Below are 21,535 nucleotides of genomic sequence, written 5' to 3'. Positions count from 1 at the left end.
TCTCTCGTACATGCAAAACAATTTGTGGATTGTATTTGCTGCAACACTGCTGTATTTTGCGTACAATCATGACAGAAAAATGGAATTTGACTCCATCAGGATATGATAAGTTTCTTTGACATGTATTACGGTATGTTCTTGATTTAGCTAACCCGGCTTCTCATAGTCAAGGATTTCACAAATGACCCTGTCACGGGGTCCTTCTCCGATACCACACAATCAACAGAGCGAGGGAAGTGTGAACAATCCCAAGACCTTTATTATAGGCAAAACTAAAAGGTCCATAAACAATCCACCACACTGAGGATACAATAGTCCAGAACACGGATGCAGTTCAGTAACAGGATGAATGTCCAAGGAGATGAGAGTCCAATAATCCAGCAGACAGAGGATAAAATGGGTCCATATGCTTCCCTTTCTCTCTGACGTGCTGTCTTCACATGATCATCACCACACAGGGTCTGACTTGTACAGCTCCTGTCCTCCCCAGCCCCCTCCTTATGTCCAGGGGTAGTCAGACAGGTTGGGGCGGTTTTCAGGCCTCCCAGACCAGACAAAGGTGCCTTGGGGAAAAAGGCACTATAGGGGGTTCAGTAAGAGGCATAGATACAGTCAGGCTGCAGACAGTAAGTGAGCTAATTCAATTATCAGACTTTTGGAAGGTAATTGAGACTCCAAACAATATGGGGAATACACAGAATGATACAGGGCAACAAGAGAACACTATGGAAATCTGTAAAATATAAATAGACCCATTGTATTGTGCCAATACTTTAAAAATTGGTTAATAAAATAATTTTAGTAAAAACATTTTTCTTAGCAGAATTCACAAGGAAAAAGAGAGAGGGGATTTTCCTCCATAAAGGGGTTTCCAGTTCCTCATTCTCTCAGAGACATGGATATATTTATCTTTTGTGTCTGACTTAGAAGGTTATATAACTGCATTGTTCACCTGTGCCCTGACTTACAGCGGAGAGGCTGATCTATATCTAGTGGTCCGGGCGGTGAACTTATCCACTGTTTTAGTACTTGTAAGCCGGAAGTTTGCCATTCAACTATCTTAAAAAGTTGGGTTAAAGCTTTGATGATGGTCCAAATAGTGTTCAACTATCTATCTAGGTTGAAAAGAGAAGGAAGATCCGGCACTGGAGACTTGATGTCTCTGAGGAAGAACCTGGTGTAAGGTTCGAAACGCGTCAGGCGTGGGGGTCTGTTTTCCCCTTTATGGTTTTATCATGAAATTATGTGAATAAAACTCATCGTGGATTTTATCAAGTCTCCAGTGCCGGATCTTCCTTCTCTTTTCATGTTTGCAACACATGGTGGTCAGCCATTTGATCCCTAGGCACGACCGGCTTACAGGACTATTTTGGTGAGCACAAATTTCCCTTTCCCCTTCCTAATTTTCTATCTATCTAGGTTGTCAGTGGGATAAAACGCGTTAGGTGGGCTACGCTGCTGGAACAAATCGCTTCTACAACAAAGATATTATTATAATAATAATACATTTTATTTCTATAGCGCTGACATATTCCGCAGCACTTTACATTTCAGAGGGGACTTGTACAGACAATAGACATTACAGCATAACAATAATCACAGATCATAACAGATACCAAGAGGAATGAGGGTCCTGCTCGCAAGCTTACAGTCTATGAGGAAAAAAGGGGAGACACGAAAGGTGGGTGGTAACAGTTGCCCTGATTGTATGGACCAGCCATAATGTTAAGTGTGTAACAGTACTGATGCATAGGGCTAATGGTTGCATAAAGCATGTGGGAACATGATGCGGGGAACCTGGTTATGGTAAAACTTTTGGCTGTGCCACACAGGGATAGATTAGGTTAATGTGTTGAGGCGATAGGCCAGTCTGAATAAATGTGTTTTCAGGACACGCTTAAAATTGTGGGGATTGGGGACTAATCGTATTGACCTGGGAAGTGCATTCCAAAGAATTGGCGCAGCACGTGTATAGTCTTGAAGACGGGAGTGGGAGGTTCTGATTATTGAGGATGCTAACCTCAGGTCATCAGCAGAACGGAGGGCGCGGGTAGGATGGTATACTGAAACAAGGGAGGAGATGTAGGGTGGTGCTGAGCCATGGAGGGCTTTGTGGGTGAGGGTAATAAGTTTGTACAGGATTCTGGAGTGGATGGGTAGCCAGTGTAATGACTGGCACAAGGTAGAGGCATCGGTGTAACGATTGGCGAGGAATATGATCCTGGCAGCTGCATTCAAGACAGATTGGAGGGGGGAGAGTTTGGTAAGAGGGAGACCGATTAGAAGAGAGTTACAATAGTCCAGACGAGAATGAATAAGAGAAACAGTAAGAGTTTTTGCAGAGTCAAAAGTAAGAAAAGGTCGAATTCTAGAAATGTTTTTGAGGTGCAGATAACAAGAGCGAGCCAGTGATCGAATGTGGGGGACAAAGGAAAGCTCGGAATCAAGTATGACAAAGATAAGGGTTTTTTTTTTATTCACAACGCCGTACCAGCATCTTTATGACGTGATCTGTCCCTCTTTGGTAGTATCAATCTGCAGCACTTTTTTTCGTACCCAGTCTTACTAATTTACACGATATCATTCCTTCCATAACATTGACTCCCAGGTCTTTATCCCTAATAATCAAAGACAAGCCGACCAAATAATTGGACACTAATTGTTATTTGTATCAGGAGCGATACATTACTTTTCCATGTACGATTCCTCATGGGGCTTTGATGGGTATAAGGGTCTTCCTTCATGTCTTAGCTGATATGGAGGGGTCATAGGTTCGTGCAGCCACTAATCTGGCAGGTTTCATGGGGTGTAACTTTTCTAAAGTTAGCCATACATATAAGCTACAAGTTGGTTGAATGAATGATTGGATCAGTTTGCTGATGTCCATAGCGTTTTTAGTTCCTATTCGTCATTAAACCTGGTCATACATTTTTGCTGACAACAGGTTTCTGGGAACGGGTTGACTAAAACATCTCTCATTACAACAAAACATGTTCATTCCAACCATCTGAAAACTTCACAAGTAGCCGACTTCTTTCCAGATGAGTTGAGTGTGTCAGCCGTCTGATAAAAGGATTGCTTATAGGTAAATTTCATCCTTATCGTTGATTATGGCTTTTCATCAGCTTTAGTCTATGGAAACCTTACGACTCATACTCAGATGTAGGAGCACCAGTTAATAAGATTTGTGGCTTCCTATCGCTAGCTCCATTTAGACCGTCCGCGGCCAGGCTGAGAGTGTAAAGTGTTCTTGAGTTGCTTCAAACCAAGAAGCGGAAAGACAGATCGGTGCCGGACATTTGTTTCTGATAATACTCATCAAACTTCTCGCTCTGAGACGCAGTGAAGTGGTTTTTCCAATCCCCACAGATTCCTGAGGGAAAAAACAACAGTGCTCTTAATTCAGTCCCTAAGATACTAGTGAGATATTGCTGTGTAGACAGAGCTGGAAATATCCACAACAGAGTTTTCCAGAAACGTCGCAGTACACCCTCTTTATATAAATTTGGATGCACTGGCATATTTGGTGGGAAAATATATTTTGGTTGAATGCAAGAAAAAAAAAAAAAGATAATAGCTACAATGCAGTAATGAAACAACAACTGCAGCCCCACATTGTATTAATGCCACGTGGTTGGGAGCCTATTAAATTCATCAAGTATTTTATACTCCTGTATAACAGGAAACCCCAAAAAGAATGGAGTGCTATAAAATATATATAAAAAAATCTTTATTAATCACTTTTTTGTACATACTGGTAAAATCACCATTAGAACAGTATAGACAACAGTAGTAACAAGGACAGAAAACCCTAGTATAAAGCATGGGTCTGAGGTATATCTAATGGTACAGATGTAATCATGGTAACCAACATCATTATGGTAGTTAAAGGGGTTGTCCACTACTTTAAATTAACCCCCCAATGTATCCCCCCTGGGCCCCTAATGAAATTTGTAAATACCTTATGTTGCCTATACTGCCTGTGAGCAGCGCTCACAGGCGTCACGTGATCCAGCACTGACGTCACGAGAAGTGAGGCGTGACTCAGCGCTGGGTCCCCGCGGTGGCTGCGGGGTTGCCCCCGCGGCACACCCAGCATCCACCACGCGCTTTCTCAGTGAATGGGCGCTGTGGATGATGGGTGTGACGCGGGGGGATAACCCCGCCCACAACCTGGCAGCCAGCGCGGAAGGAGGAAGAGGGACCCCCGGTTGCTGCCAGCACTTGTCGGGACATCAGCAGAAGCAAGAGCCGGCTGCAGCCGGGGGTCACGTGCTGCCTGTGAGCTGACAGCGACAGCACCGCTCACAGGCAGTATAGGCAACATGAGGTATTTACAAAATTCATTGGGGGCCCCGGGGGGATACATTGGCGGGGGGGGGCAAATTAAAGTAGTGGACAACCCCTTTAAGAAGAAGTCTGATCACCGAGACACATGTGCATCACTGCCAGTAATGTGTAAGCAGTTCAGATGTGACTGTGCTGTCAAGATGCACATGGTAGAGATCAGACCGTGTAAATCCTGCTGCAGAACATCGTCTTTACATATCCTCGTGATATAGCAGATAATACAGGGTTGTAAAATCCTGCATGCATACGCTTACCCATAATGTGTGAGTGGATATACCAAGGAGCCCGGCACAATCCCGACGCGCGTTTCGCAGTAGCTTTTTCAAGCACTCAAGTGAGCAGCAGAGGCTCGATTTTTATGTGCAATTTGTGATAAAACACTCCGGGATCGCCTTTGCTGGGGTCAAAGGTCACGTGCATTCAGCATGAAACTCAGGCGCAGAGCTGGGATTCGTGTATAACTGACCCTGGGTCAGGTTTATTAATGGTGAAAGCAATGCAAAAGGAAATAAAACATAAAACAAATCCTTGCCTGTCCGGCACTAACTAAACAATGGACAACCTAACTACCAACTGGCGGGCTTCTCCCGTCCAGCCAAACCACAGTTGCAGTGGGCACTGCTTCCACTCACGTGTGTCTCTCACACAGACAGGCTCTCTGTGTTCCCAGGCTGAGACACTCACACAACCACCTGGCATCCTTTTATATCCACCTCCCATTATTCATTAGCAAGCAGGTGCGATACTGACCAGACTAGGCAACATAGGAAAGGAATCTGGGTGAGATATACCTGCCCTCATCCACTATTCCCACATGATTCTCACATATCCCCCCCCCTCTGCTCAGACCACTCTGGTCGAGCAATGACACCCGCCAAACAGTGCACTCGGGACAGGGCATCTGCATTCCCCATCTGTACCCCTGGGCGGTGCTCCACCGTAAAAGTATAGGCCTGCAGGGCAAGGAACCACCGGGTCACCCGGCTATTCCGTTCCTTGTTCAAGTGCATCCACTTGAGAGGGGCATGGTCAGTGATCAGCCTGAACTTTCGGCCCACCAGGTAATATTTGAGGGCCTCTAGAGCCCACTTAATGGCGAGGCACTCTTTTTCTACGACTGCATACCTTTGCTCGTGTTTATTCAGCTTCCTGCTGAGATAGAGGACTGGGTGTTCCACCCCGTCCCTCACTTGTGAGAGTACGGCCCCGATACCGGTATCAGAGGCATCCGTTTGTACCACAAACTCACTGCGGAAGTCCGGAGTCACCAGTACGGGCTGAGAGCAAAGTGCCCGTTTTAGGCTATGGAAGGCTTCTTCAGCCGCTAAACTCCATTTAATCATGACGGAGTCTTTCCCTTTTGTAAGATCCGTCAGGGGGGTAGCGATGGCTGCAAAATTGGGTATGAACCGGCGATAATAGCCGGCGATCCCCAGGAAGGCTTGCACCTGCTTCTTGTTGACAGGTTGTGGCCAGTCCTGAACCGCCTGAATCTTATCAACCTGGGGTTTAACAACACTCCTCCCAATTACATACCCCAAATACCGGGCTTCTTCTAGCCCGATGTGACATTTCTTGGTGTTCGCGGTTAGACCTGCCTCCCACAGGTCGTCAATCACAGCTTGTACTTTCTGGAGATGAGTCTCCCAGTCCAAGCTGTAAATGACAATGTCATCCAAATAGGCCGAAGCGTACCGCCTATGTGGCCTCAAGACTCGATCCATCAGTCTCTGGAAGGTCGCCGGTGCCCCGTGCAGTCCAAACGGCATATACACATACTGAAATAGACCTTCTGGCGTAGCAAATGCCGTCTTTTCTCTGGCAGCCTCCGCCAAAGGGATCTGCCAATACCCCTTTGTCAGGTCTAGGGTCGTAATATACTGGGCTTTTCCTAACCGATCTATTAACTCGTCGACCCGGGGCATAGGGTAGGCATCAAATTTTGAGACCGCATTCAGTTTCCTGAAGTCATTGCAGAACCGGATGGTGTCGTCCGGTTTAGGAATTAGCACAATCGGGCTGGACCACGCACTGTGCGATTCCTCAATGACTCCTAACTCTAATATTGCCTTCACTTCAAGGGAAACGGCTTCACGGCGCGCTTCCAGGATTCGGTAGGGTTTTACGTGAACTGTGACACCAGGTTCCGTTACGATGTCATGTTTCATTAGCATAGACTGCCCGGGTTTTTCTGAGAAAAACTTTTGGTTGTGAAGTAGAAACTGCCTGACCTCAGTCTTTTGCCGCTCCGAGAGAGTCTCTGCAACCCGTACCTCCGGTACGGTATGCGAGCAGACAGGACGGGCCAGCTCCGCTGACAAGGCAGACCGATCCTTCCAGGGCTTTATCAGATTTACATGATAAATCTGTTCAGGTTTCCGTTTACCTGCCTGGTATACTTTGTAGTTTACTTCACCAACTCTTTCCTTGATCTCAAAGGGGCCCTGCCACTTTGCCAGGAACTTACTGTCCACCGTGGGGACCAGGATCAACACCCTATCTCCGGGTGCAAACGTACGGATCTTGGCGCCCCTATCATAGATTCTTTTTTGGGCTCCTTGAGCCTGTATCATGTGTTCTTTGACGATAGGCATAACAGCCGCAATACGGTCCTGCATTTGTGTGACGTGATCTATCACTGTTTTAAATGGAGTGACCTGACCCTCCCAGGTTTCTTTTGCAACGTCTAACAGTCCGCGAGGACGTCGGGCGTACAATAACTCGAAAGGCGAGAATCCCGTGGAAGACTGGGGTACTTCCCTGAAGGCAAAAAGCAAATACGGAAGTAAATAGTCCCAGTTCTTCCCATCCTTGTCTATCACCTTTCTCAGCATCTGCTTCAGAGTTTTATTGAACCGTTCAACCAACCCGTCTGTTTGAGGGTGATACACGGATGTGCGTAACGGTTCGATTTGTAACAATCGGCAGAGCTCCTTCATTATCCTGGACATAAAGGGGGTCCCCTGGTCGGTGAGTATCTGTTTTGGTATACCGACCCGACTAAACACATGCACCAGCTCCTTGGCAATCTTGTTGGCCGTGTTACGCAAAGGGATGGCCTCCGGGTAACGAGTGGCATAATCCAAGATGACCAGGATATGTTGGTGTCCACGTGCAGACCGTGGAAGGGGCCCAACTAAATCCATCCCAATCCTCTCAAACGGGACTTCAATAATAGGTAGGGGTACAAAAGGGCTACAGAACCGGGGCTTAGGTGCAGAGGCTTGGCAGTCAGGACAAGACTCACAATATACTCGAATATCGTGATGCATGCCTGGCCAAACAAAACAGTGTAATATCCTTTCGGTGGTTTTCTGGACTCCCAGGTGACTTCCCATCACATGTCCGTGGGCCAGGTCCAGCACCTGCCGCCGGTAGGGTTTTGGCACGACTAATAGTTGCACCGTATCTTCCCCCTTTTTCTCTATCTGATAGAGTAAATCATTCTCCAGAACCATGTAAGGATATGCCAGCCTAGAGCCAGGTTCTACGGGTACCCCATTTATCACTTTCACATTTGTCCTAGCCTGAGAAAGGGTAGGATCCTTTATTTGCTCGCTTTGGAAGTCATCTTTCTGAACTTCTAAATCCGGCAAACGGGGAGGTGGACGGCTGTCAGCCTCCTCCTCTTCCCCGGTCTCCTCATTATCACCCGCCATGACTGAAAACGGGAACTGCAGGTCATTTCCCGCAGACTCTTCCCCCGAGTCTTCCGGGGAGACCTCTTCCAGGGGTTCGGGACCCACACGCTCCCTGGGAGAAGAATCATGTACACTATTACCCGAGGGCATCAACTGATTCTCCCACAATTGCCAGAAGTGGGGAAAATCCCGGCCCAGGATAACATCATGCAACAACGCCGGGACGAGTCCCACTTTATGTTGCACAGACCCATAGGAAGTAGTAATGCATATGACCGTGGTGAGGTACGAACAGGTGTATCCATGCACACACGTTACAGAAAATTTGTCTGATGGTCCAGTCGGGGCTGACACCAGACTGGCCTTCACCAGAGTCACCACACTTCCCGAGTCTAACAATGCCACCACCTTTTTGCCATCAACAGTTAAATCACACAAGTGTTTTTCCGCATCCTTTTGACCGGCATTCACACTCACTACCCGTGCAACCATAGACATGCGGTTTTTAGAGTCTGTGACGTCGCACTGCATGGGTTCAGTAGTGAGCGGACAGTTCGCAGCAATATGTCCCATCTCTTGGCAGCGGAAACACCTAACGGGCCCCTTGCTTAGACCATAGTTCGTTACTCTCGGCCTCGCAGTGCGGGCAGTCCCGTTTTCCTCCCCCACTGTCTTAGGGATTTTTCCATCTCCCCTACTCCCTGGAACAGTCTTACCGGTTCCACGTGGAGATGATGAAGAACGAGGTGGGGTAGCGTCGTCTCGGAGTCCTTCCGCCACGGAGTAACGTTCAACCAGATCCACCAGTTGATCTGCCGTCGTAGGATTTCCATGGCTTACCCACTTCCTCAGGGCTGGCGGTAGAGCTCTCAGGTACTTGTCCGTGACGACTCTCTGGATTATCTCTGGCGCTGTCAACACCTCGGGTTGTAGCCACTTCTTTGTTACGTGGATCAGGTCGAACATCTGGGACCGCGGTGGTTTATCTGGTTGATAAGTCCATTGATGCACTCTCTGTGCACGGACAGCGGTCGTCACTCCCAGCCGGGCCAAGATCTCGGCTTTCAGTTTGTCAAAGTCCTGCGCGGCTTCAGGCTCTAAGTCATAATAAGCCTTTTGGGCCTCACCGGAAAGAAACGGGGCAATCAGGCCGGCCCATCTTGCCTTCGGCCATTTTTCTCTCACCGCCGTCCGTTCAAACGTGGTCAGGTATGCCTCGACGTCATCTTCGGTCGTCATCTTCTGCCAGTACCGACTCACGTGAATCACTCTCGACTCGGCTTCCAGGTTAAGCTCAGGTAAGCTTGCCAAGCGCTGCGCCACCTGCTGGAGAAGCGAACGATCGGTAACTGCCATGTCCACCAACTCCTTCAGCTGGGCCATCATCACCCGATTAGCTTCTTGCTGGACGGCGGTGGACTGTACCAGCGCTTTCACCACGTCCTCCATGCTCATGCTTGCAACGTGATGCCCGCGTTCTCCACCACAATGTGATAAAACACTCCGGGATCGCCTTTGCTGGGGTCAAAGGTCACGTGCATTCAGTATGAAACTCACGCGCAGAGCTGGGATTCGGGTGTAACTGACCCTGGGTCAGGTTTATTAACGGTGAAAGCAATGCAAAAGGAAATAAAACATAAAACAAATCCTTGCCTGTCCGGCACTAACTAAACAATGGACAACCTAACTACCAACTGGCGGGCTTCTCCCGTCCAGCCAAACCACAGTTGCAGTGGGCACTGCTTCCACTCACATGTGTTTCTCACACAGACAGGCTCTCTGTGTTCCCAGGCTGAGACACTCACACAACCACCGGGCATCCTTTTATATCCACCTCCCATTATTCATTAGCAAGCAGGTGAGATACTGACCAGACTAGGCCACATAGGAAAGGAATCTGGGCGAGATATACCTGCCCTCATCCACTATTCCCACATGATTCTCACAAATTGTACTTTAGCATTGATACATAGTCCTGTAAGTGTGATATATATCTCCACAGAGTAAGAATGCTTACTAGCCATTGCGCTGAAGAAACTGGCAACTGGCCTAGACTTTAAGGCGATTTGGGTTTCTGTCCATGATTATAAAGGTTAACATTACCACTCCACTGACTAAATTGTTTCCGAAAACTGACTGCTAAAAATGTTATGTCCAGCCCTGCTGTCTATGAAATTCTACTTCATAATATAGTTTATACATGATGATATCTGTAATGCACTGTGGAATTAATGGCGCTATATAAGTGCGAAAAATAAGTAAATTCATCTAATATAATCACTACTGCAGTGACTGAAAACACAGTTGTTCTTGCAGCCACCAGGTGGCAGTGTTGTACCTTTCCTCATAAATGGAGAGGCCGACTGGTCCAAGATGGAAGAGGGGATAGTGGTGTAGTTTGTTGTTGGGTTCTCTTTCATAGCCTTAAAAGAAGTGTGTAGACAAATCCTCTCCAGGTCATCATCCGAGAGGTCTTTTCCCAGAAACTTCATTACTTTCCGGATCTCCCGTTTTGGGTTCTGTTTAAAAAAAGAGATGAACAAATATTTAAGTGTATAGGAAAGAAGCGCTCCCATGAAAGTTTTTATTCCCTAATCCTGATGAAAAGTGTATCAAATGTAGTATAAGTATATACTTACTGATCGCCATCTTCCCCAGTTTCCAGCTCCGCTCTGGTCCTCTTCTCACTTAAATGGTATATCCGGGACTTTCTGAAAAAAACAAAAAATGTTCCTAAGTGCTAACGGGCAGGTAGATGCTAACTACCTGCCTGTAGTGCACGGTGCCGTTCTTCCCCGGCACAGAGAGGTCACAGACCGCTCCTGCCGGGGTTTCAGTTGCTTCTGTTGGCGTTACATCGACAGTGGCTGCTGCTTCTCCTCTGCTCTGTCGATTGGACGGTACTTCCTCATTCTAATTGACAGGCAGTCGGAACCCGGCTGTCAATCATAGTGACGTCAGCAGAGGCAGCTGAATCCCTGGCAGGATCTGTGCGAGGAAAGAACAGCGCCGTGCACAACAGGTTGGCCAGTAGCACCTACCTGCCTGTTAGTACTTATGCACATTTTTTGTTTTTCAGAAAGTCCCGGATATCCCCTTTAATTGTCGCCAGGTGACACTGTCAGCCGGAAGTCGCTTTAACAATGTAAACCTATGGAGTCGCTGTAAAAGTGAATTACGCTCCACACCAGGGCTGTGGAGTCGGTAAGCCAAACCTCCTACTCCAACTCCTCAATTTCCATGGCTCCGACTCCACCAAAATGGGTTCCGACTCCACAGCCCTGGTTCACACAGAGCACAGTGTGATCCCAGAGAGTTGGAATTTCCGTCAAGTGAGTGAGAAGAGGACCGGCACAGTGCTGGAAACAAGGGAAAATGGCAATCATCATGTATGTTTCCCGAATGTATTGGAACCTAGCTTGGTTTGTCAGGCTCCCCTGACCAGGACATGTCATTTTCATAGCTCCAACCTATACAGGTCTTGGTCAGTATGGTGGTAAACAGGGGCACTGCTAGCTGGAGATTGTGAGTAACCTTGAACTCAATCACAGGGAGACACCGTTCCAGGTAACGGTCCTTCAACGCTAGCCAGTCGCTTCTGACTACCGTGATGCTCACAAGCTCTGGTGGGCAGTGACACATGCACCGACAACGTAGGAGACGTCCTGGCCGCACATACGTATCACAGTATCGTCATCAGCAAAATTAGACTGTACAGTGATTCCAAACCATATCCTCTCCCCTCCTTTTGGGAATTGCAGAGCGAGGCGAGAAAAAAATGTGATCAGCTGCTCCCTCTAGTGTATAATAGAGGAAAATATCAACAATTTTCATTTAATGTTTTAGATTTTCTGCAATTTAAAAACTAAATAAACATAAATGATAAAGTTTCACATTTAATAAATATATATATTTTTTACATTACATTCCCTTAAAGATTCCTCTTGTAGAAACCCAGTGCACCAAGATGATGAAGTGAGAGTAGTAAACACTATTCATTCCTACTTGTGGCCTTCTAGAAGTACTAAGTAGAGAAGTCTTACCTCCAACATATCTTCATAGAGAATATAAAGGATGTTTCTTTCTTGTTTTAGGGACCAAAACTCTTTGACATGCGCACCCCATTGGCCAGATCCCACTAGGACAAACAGGAAAACTCTATGTCAGTGACCAGTACATAAAGAATGAGCGACTATTCCACTATGGGGTCTCACAGTTTACTTGAATAAACTCCTCGACATATTCCTCCCAGGGTCCCGGCTCCGGATGGAGTTGGTTCATCTTACCGAAATCATAAAATGACACGGCCACATCTTTAGGATTCCTCGCCACATAGATAATCTGATAAAAGACACAAAGAAATGAATATTTAAAAATGGAGCAAGTGGAGGGATCAGTATGTATAAGGGAATAATGGACAGGTCCAATACCTTAGTTATTTTCCCACAATGACTTAGGAAAGAGGGATACTGGTAGATGGGTTTTAATCACCCGAGGAGAAGGGAGAGAATCTAAAAGCTGAGACCCTAAAAAATAAAAGAAAACTTTATATTAAGGGAACTTTTGGCAGAAAAATTAAAAATAACTAATGTCCTCCTAAAAGGTATTAGAGTATACCTATCATTTCAGGTAACTTTTTAGGATAGAAAAGGCGCCTTCTCCCCACATGGTTAGCCTAGGACCATCTAAGCAACTGGAAGTGTTAACCTCTATCTTCATCCCTTTTATTTTATATTTGCATTGTACATATCTAATTTCTCAACTTTGTAACATCGTTTATCTGTGAAATCACTGCCCACCTTTTTGGGAATAAATTATAAAACTTATTAGTCTGTCTTCATGCTCTAAAAACGAACACGTGCCTTTAAGATAATTACGCTACTGATTGGGTTGGCTTCGAACCCCTCTATTAAGTTTATAAGTTAAGCAGAGAAATCTGTAGCTGGTGGCGGCGTGGTGTGTCTTGGTTGGTTGGGCTAGCTGGCAGTGACGGAAGGGTTTTATATGCTGATTGCATGGCTGCGGCCAAAGCATTGATAATTCCCTCACTGCAGCGGCCTAATCACCCGTGCACAACAAGCAGCCCGTCCGGCTACTATCCTAGGTGTAGTTCCCTGACTGACCTGAGGATAAGGGGGGGGTGCCGGAGAGCTGCGAGTTCCAAAGTCGAACTGAAAAGTGGGATATACATAAATCCCCGCAGCGTGTGGAAGATTGTTAGCAGTGGTGGGACATCCAAAATACCCCCCTGCGATAAATTGTTAGGGCAAGACTAGCTTGCTGTTTTTTGTCACATGGTACCAGTGGTGGGATAACTAAGATAAGCCCCCACTGTGCCTGTGATAGCCGTGTGCCGGCAGTGCGCCGCTTCCCTCCGTCCGTGTCAGCGGGTGAGTTTGTGACATATTTATAAAGATTATTATTATTATAGAATAGGCAGTTGCATTTCTACAGGAGGAATTATAAAATTTCTGGCCACTATATGCCTTGTATCATGCAATTTTCACCGTTTTCCCCCTCTGCGGGCCATGTTTCTTATTTTCAGTTGTGTCTGACCTAGCGAGTGACGACCATCTGCTATAATGTCTCCCATATACCGCAAACAGAAATGAAGGATTCCTGCTCTTCTTTCCTTGTACAGCAGAAAGATAGAAGCACCAGCAGTTTGGAGATTATACATCACGTCCAAGCTGAGTACCTGTGAATCCGGTTCTTGGAGAAACTACATAATTATCCAGAATGCTGCTGCATCTGAGTATGTGCGTCCCTGCTTATGAATCACTCTCCTGTCTCCTTTCCCCACCCTCACCCCTATACTCTCATAATGAGAGCTGTAACCTGACACCTCAGTGAGCTGGTGCTTTGATCAAGCAGTTTTTTTTTTTTTTTGCATAGTCAATGGTTAAGGAGGCAGGATAGTTGGTATAAAGTGGCAATTAGCTGCAGAAAGAATCAGATTGTTCTCCGATGAGATATATTGCATAGTTTCACCATTGATATATACAAATTTTGTTTAAACCACAGGTACCATTTATCTGATTTTCTTTTTTAATTTTTTATTATAGTCAAAATATAGGGGCAATATTATTATGGCAGTCATATTATTGTACATAGGAGCAGTATTATAGTAGTCATATTCTTGTACATAGGAGCAGTATTATAGTAGTTATATTCATGTACATAGGAGGCAGTATTATAGTAGTTATATTCTTGTACATAGGGGGCAGTATTATAGTAGTTATATTCTTGTACATAGGAGGCAGTATTATAGTAGTTATATTCTTGTACATAGGAGGCAGTATTATAGTAGTTATTTTCTTATACATAGCGGCAGTATTATAGTAGTTATATTCTTGTACATAAGGGGCAGTATTATAGTAGTTATATTCTTGTACATAGGAGCAGTATTATAGTAGTTATATTCTTGTACATAGGAGGCAGTATTATAGTAGTTATATTCTTATACATAGCGGCAGTATTATAGTAGTTATATTCTTGTACATAGGGGGCAGTATTATAGTAGTTATATTCTTGTACATAGGGGCAGTATTATAGTAGTTATATTCTTGTACATAGGAGCAGTATTATAGTAGTTATATTCTTGTACATAGGGGCAGTATTATAGTAGTTATATTCTTGTACATAAGGACAGTATTATAGTAGTTATATTCTTGTACATGGGGCAGTATTATAGTAGTTATATTCTTGTACATAGGGGGCAGTATTATAGTAGTTATATTCTTGTACATAGGGGGCAGTATTATAGTAGTTATATTCTTGTACATAGGGACAGTATTATAGTAGTTATATTCTTGTACATAGGTGCAGTATTATAGTAGTTATATTCCTGTACATAGGGGCAGTATTATAGTAGTTATATTCTTGTACATAGGAGCAGTATTATAGTAGTTATATTCCTGTACATAGGGGTAGTATTATAGTAGTCATTCTTGTACATAGGAGCAGTATTATAGTAGTTATATTCTTTTACATAGGGGCAGTATTATAGTTATATTCTTGTACATAGGGGCAGTATTATAGTAGTTATATTCTTGTACATAGGAGGCAGTATTATAGTAGTTATATTCTTATACATAGCGGCAGTATTATAGTAGTTATATTCTTGTACATAGGGGGCAGTATTATAGTAGTTATATTCTTGTACATAGGAGGCAGTATTATAGTAGTTATATTCTTATACATAGCGGCAGTATTATAGTAGTTCTATTCTTGTACATAGGGACAGTATTATAGTAGTTATATTCTTGTACATAGGAGCAGTATTATAGTAGTTATATTCTTGTACATAGGAGCAGTATTATAGTAGTTATATTCCTGTACATAAAGGCAGTATTATAGTAGTCATTCTTGTACATAGGAGCAGTATTATAGTAGTTATATTCTTGTACATAGCAGTATTATAATAGTTATATTCTTGTACATAGGAGCAGTATTATAGTAGTTATATTCTTGTACATAGGAGGCAGTATTATAGTAGTTATTTTCTTATACATAGCGGCAGTATTATAGTAGTTATATTCTTGTACATAGGGGGCAGTATTATAGTAGTTATATTCTTGTACATAGGAGCAGTATTATAGTAGTTATATTCTTGTACATAGGAGGCAGTATTATAGTAGTTATATTCTTATACATAGCGGCAGTATTATAGTAGTTATATTCTTGTACATAGGGGGCAGTATTATAGTAGTTATATTCTTGTACATAGGGGGCAGTATTATAGTAGTTATATTCTTGTACATAGGAGCAGTATTATAGTAGTTATATTCCTGTACATAGGGGTAGTATTATAGTAGTCATTCTTGTACATAGGAGCAGTATTATAGTAGTTATATTCTTGTAAATAGGGGCAGTATTATAGTAGTTATATTCTTGTACATAGGGGCAGTATTATAGTAGTTATATTCTTGTACATAGGAGGCAGTATTATAGTAGTTATATTCTTATACATAGCGGCAGTATTATAGTAGTTATATTCTTGTACATAGGGGGCAGTATTATAGTAGTTATATTCTTGTACATAGGAGGCAGTATTATAGTAGTTATATTCTTATACATAGCGGCAGTATTATAGTAGTTATATTCTTGTACATAGGGACAGTATTATAGTAGTTATATTCTTGTACATAGAGGGCAGTATTATAGTAGTTATATTCTTGTACATAGGGGCAGTATTATAGTAGTTATATTCTTGTACATAGGGGACAGTATTATAGTAGTTATATTCTTGTACATAGGGGCAGTTTTATAGTAGTTATATTGTATATAGGAGCAGTATTATAGTAGTTATATTCTTGTATATAGGAGCAGTATTATAGTAGTTATATTCTTGTACATAGGGGCAGTATTATAGTAGTTATATTCTTGTACATAGAGGGCAGTATTATAGTAGTTATATTCTTGTACATAGGGGCAGTATTATAGTAGTTATATTCTTGTACATAGGGGACAGTATTATAGTAGTTATATTCTTGTACATAGGGGCAGTTTTATAGTACTTATATTGTATATAGGAGCAGTATTATAGTAGTTATATTCTTCTATATAGGAGCAGTATTATAGTAGTTATATTCTTGTACATAGGGGCAGTATTGTAGTAGTTATATTCTTGTACATAGAAACAGTATTATAGTAGTTACATTCTTGTACATAGGGGCAGTATTATAGTAGTTATATTCTTGTACATAGGGGCAGTATTATAGTAGTTATATTCTTGTACATAGGGGCAGTATTATAGTAGTTATATTCTTGTACATAGGAGCAGTATTATAGTAGTTATATTCTTGTACATAGGGGCAGTATTATAGTAGTTATATTCTTGTACATAGGGGGCAGTATTATAGTAGTTATATTCTTGTACATAGGGGCAGTATTATAGTAGTTATATTCTTGTACATAGAAACAGTATTATAGTAGTTACATTCTTGTACATAGGGGCAGTATTATAGTAGTTATATTCTTGTACATAGGGGCAGTATTATAGTAGTTATATTCTTGTACATAGGGGGCAGTATTATAGTAGTTATATTCTTGTACATAGGGGCAGTATTATAGTAGTTACATTCTTGTACATAGGGGCAGTATTATAGTAGTTACATTCTTGTACATAGGGGCAGTATTATAGTAGTTATATTCTTGTACATAGGGGCAGTATTATAGTAGTTATATTCTTGTACATAGGGGGCAGTATTATAGTAGTTATATTCTTGTACATAGGGGCAGTATTATAGTAGTTATATTCTTGTACATAGAAACAGTATTATAGTAGTTACATTCTTGTACATAGGGGCAGTATTATAGTAGTTATATTCTTGTACATAGGGGCAGTATTATAGTAGTTATATTCTTGTACATAGGGGCAGTATTATAGTAGTTATATTCTTGTACATAGGGGCAGTATTATACTAGTTATATTCTTGCACATAGGGGCAGTATTATAGTATTTATATTCTTGTACATAGGGGCAGTATTATACTAGTTACATTCTTGTACATAGGGGCAGTATTATAGTAGTTATATTCTTGTACATAGGGGCAGTATTATAGTAGTTATATTCTTGTACATAGAGGCAGTATTATAGTAGTTACATTCTTGTACATAGGGGCAGTATTATAGTAGGTATATTCTTGTGCATAGAAGCAGTATTATAGTAGTTACATTCTTGTACATAGGGGCAGTATCATAGTAGTTATATACTTGTACATAGGGGGCAGTATTATAGTAGTTATATTCTTGTACATGGGTGCAGTATTATAGTAGTTATATTCTTGTACATGGGTGCAGTATTATAGTAGTTATATTCTTGTACATAGGAGCAGTATTATAGTAGTTATATACTTGTACATGGGGGCAGTATCATAGTAGTTATATTCTTGTACATAGGGGGCAGTATTATAGTAGTTATATTCTTGTACATAGGAGCAGTATTATAGTAGTTATATTCTTGTTCATAGGAGCAGTATTATAGTAGTTATATTCTTGTACATAGGGGCAGTATTATAGTAGTTATATTCTTGTACATAGGGGGCAGTATTATAGTAGTTATATTCTTGTTCATATGAGCAGTATTATAGTAGTTATATTCTTGTACATAGGGGCAGTGTTATAGTAGTTATATTCTTGTATATAGGAGCAGTATTATAGTAGTTATATTCTTGTACATAGGGGCAATATTATAGTAGTTATATTCTTGTACATAGGGGCAGTATTATAGTAGTTATATTCTTGTACATAGGGGCAGTATTATAGTAGTTATATTCTTGTATATAGGAGCAGTATTATAGTAGTTATATTCTTGTACATAGGGGCATTATTATACCAGTTATATTCTTGCACATAGTAGCAGTATTATAGTAGTTATATTCTTGTACATGGGTGCAGTATTATAGTAGTTATATTCTTGCACATAGGAGCAGTATTATAGTAGTTATATTCTTGTACATAGGGGGCAGTATTATAGTAGTTATATTCTTGTACATGGGTGCAGTATTATAGTAGTTATATTCTTGTACATAGGGGCAGTATTATAGTAGTTATATTCTTGTTCATAGGAGCAGTATTATAGTAGTTATATTCTTGTACATAGGGGCAGTATTATAGTACTTATATTCTTGTACATAGGGGGCAGTATTATAGTAGTTATATTCTTGTACATAGGGGCAGTATTATAGTAGTTATATTCTTGTACATAGAAACAGTATTATAGTAGTTACATTCTTGTACATAGGGGCAGTATTATAGTAGTTATATTCTTGTACATAGGGGCAGTATTATAGTAGTTATATTCTTGTACATAGGGGCAGTATTATAGTAGTTATATTCTTGTACATAGGGGCAGTATTATACTAGTTATATTCTTGCACATAGGGGCAGTATTATAGTATTTATATTCTTGTACATAGGGGCAGTATTATACTAGTTACATTCTTGTACATAGGGGCAGTATTATAGTAGTTATATTCTTGTACATAGGGGCAGTATTATAGTAGTTATATTCTTGTACATAGAGGCAGTATTATAGTAGTTACATTCTTGTACATAGGGGCAGTATTATAGTAGGTATATTCTTGTGCATAGAAGCAGTATTATAGTAGTTACATTCTTGTACATAGGGGCAGTATCATAGTAGTTATATACTTGTACATAGGGGGCAGTATTATAGTAGTTATATTCTTGTACATGGGTGCAGTATTATAGTAGTTATATTCTTGTACATGGGTGCAGTATTATAGTAGTTATATTCTTGTACATAGGAGCAGTATTATAGTAGTTATATACTTGTACATGGGGGCAGTATCATAGTAGTTATATTCTTGTACATAGGGGGCAGTATTATAGTAGTTATATTCTTGTACATAGGAGCAGTATTATAGTAGTTATATTCTTGTTCATAGGAGCAGTATTATAGTAGTTATATTCTTGTACATAGGGGCAGTATTATAGTAGTTATATTCTTGTACATAGGGGGCAGTATTATAGTAGTTATATTCTTGTTCATATGAGCAGTATTATAGTAGTTATATTCTTGTACATAGGGGCAGTGTTATAGTAGTTATATTCTTGTATATAGGAGCAGTATTATAGTAGTTATATTCTTGTACATAGGGGCAATATTATAGTAGTTATATTCTTGTACATAGGGGCAGTATTATAGTAGTTATATTCTTGTACATAGGGGCAGTATTATAGTAGTTATATTCTTGTATATAGGAGCAGTATTATAGTAGTTATATTCTTGTACATAGGGGCATTATTATACCAGTTATATTCTTGCACATAGTAGCAGTATTATAGTAGTTATATTCTTGTACATGGGTGCAGTATTATAGTAGTTATATTCTTGCACATAGGAGCAGTATTATAGTAGTTATATTCTTGTACATAGGGGGCAGTATTATAGTAGTTATATTCTTGTACATGGGTGCAGTATTATAGTAGTTATATTCTTGTACATAGGGGCAGTATTATAGTAGTTATATTCTTGTTCATAGGAGCAGTATTATAGTAGTTATATTCTTGTACATAGGGGCAGTATTATAGTACTTATATTCTTGTACATAGGGGGCAGTATTATAGTAGTTATATTCTTGTTCATAGGAGCAGTATTATAGTAGTTATATTCTTGTACATAGGGGCAGTGTTATAGTAGTTATATTCTTGTATATAGGGGCAGTGTTATAGTAGTTATATTCTTGTACATAGGGGCAGTATTATAGTAGTTATATTCTTGTACATAGGGGCAGTATTATAGTAGTTATATTCTTGTACATAGGGGCAGTATTATAGTAATTATATTCTTGTACATAGAAGCAGTATTATAGTCAGTGGCGGATTAAGTGGACTATGGGCCCGGGGCTGTTTATAAAACCTGGGCCCCTGTACCCCACTTCCCAGGAAAACATTTTCTGTCAAAATTTTGTGGCTCTTCTCACAAAAACACTGCATATGCTGATTTTTAGGTATACAAATTGTAACATTTATTAGACCATAAAAACAAAGAAAAATTACTTTTTTCTCACAAGAAATTGTATTGTATGGTCAAACAATATAAATAATATTAAATATTCCTCAAAATCAACAGTCAAAATATATAATGTGGTATATACTGGCCTGTATTTCTTCATACAAGGTAAACATAAGGCTACATTCACCGTACCACATGTAAGTGCAAGTAAGAACATGTAAACATAATATTAAACAATAATTCAACATAATTATTTATCTATACAGATGTATATCTGTGTGGGTGGTAGCCTAACAGGAAAAGTGCAATGAGCACAGGCAACAGTTTCTTAATGGACTAGAAACTCGGATTTTTTTTGACACTGAAGATCATAAACTGCTCACAGACTTTTTCGGCGAGATTTTTTGGTGCTAAAGTCGTTGATGATTTCTGAGAGGTCTAGACTCTTCAAAAGCTCCGCAGTGTGTGCACACAGCCTTACACAGGCTGCCTGCGACTGCCTGGCTGCTGTGTGTGTGAGTGTGAGTGACTCTGTATGACACTGAGGAAGGAAGCCGCCCGCAGGGAGAGCTCAGCAGCTGACTGAGCATGGAGGGAGGCTGGGGAGAGGCAGAGCATCCTCCTCCCAAATGGTGAGTGACCTGTGACCCACCTGCGCTAGCCGCTGCCAAAATCTCCTGAGTCCTGCTAATACTCAGTCCTCTTCTCTCCTCACTGTGCCTCGGCCGGCCGCCTCCACGCTTCTCTCCAGAGTCCCACAGCACAGAGAGGAGGAATTTCTGCTCCTGCCGTGCTGCGCCGCCCCCACACACGTGCCGCCTGGGGCGGCCCGCCCCCCGCAACCCCCTTCCTACGCCACTGGGCGGCGGCGGCGGCTCACACATGCCGACCGGATTGGCCCCTGCCCTGGGCCCCCAAAAAACCTTGGGCCCGGGGCGACTGCCCCATCCGCCCCTATTAAGATCCGCCACTGATTATAGTAGTTACATTCTTGTATATAGGAGCAGTATTATAGTAGTTATATTCTTGTATATAGGGGCAGTATTATAGTAGTTATATT

General features: G+C 41.8%; 1 protein-coding gene across 1 annotated transcript; it reads right to left on the bottom strand.

The window, feature by feature from the left end:
- Positions 1–237: 237 nt before the first annotated feature.
- LOC141050759 (sulfotransferase 1B1-like) lies at positions 238–21,274 on the bottom strand. Its single transcript, XM_073547399.1, has 6 exons — positions 21,128–21,274; positions 12,422–12,517; positions 12,206–12,332; positions 12,035–12,129; positions 10,330–10,510; positions 238–3,373 (listed from the first exon to the last, which is right to left on the bottom strand). Exons 3-6 carry the CDS (start codon positions 12,270–12,272, stop codon positions 3,261–3,263), a joined length of 456 nt encoding a protein of 151 aa, XP_073403500.1. The 5' UTR covers positions 12,273–12,332; positions 12,422–12,517; positions 21,128–21,274; the 3' UTR covers positions 238–3,260.
- Positions 21,275–21,535: the final 261 nt, after the last annotated feature.

The sequence above is a fragment of the Dendrobates tinctorius genome, unplaced genomic scaffold (assembly GCF_039654945.1).
Source record: "Dendrobates tinctorius isolate UK_male_01 unplaced genomic scaffold, ASM3965494v1 ptg000152l, whole genome shotgun sequence".
In the NCBI taxonomy this organism is placed as follows: domain Eukaryota; kingdom Metazoa; phylum Chordata; class Amphibia; order Anura; family Dendrobatidae; genus Dendrobates; species Dendrobates tinctorius.
This window is presented reverse-complemented; position numbering and strand designations above follow the sequence as displayed.

What these genes read in the sequence shown, in the direction of transcription:
- LOC141050759 (XM_073547399.1), bottom strand. Translation starts at nt 12,272, where the DNA reads ATGAACCAACTCCATCCGGAGCCGGGACCCTGGGAGGAATATGTCGAG. An exon ending in GGAGTTTATTCAAGTAAACT is followed by an intron (nt 12,130 to 12,205) that starts GTGAGACCCCAT and finishes TGTTTGTCCTAG; the next exon opens with TGGGATCTGGCCAATGGGGT. An exon ending in TCTATGAAGATATGTTGGAG is followed by an intron (nt 10,511 to 12,034) that starts GTAAGACTTCTC and finishes TTTTTTAAACAG; the next exon opens with AACCCAAAACGGGAGATCCG.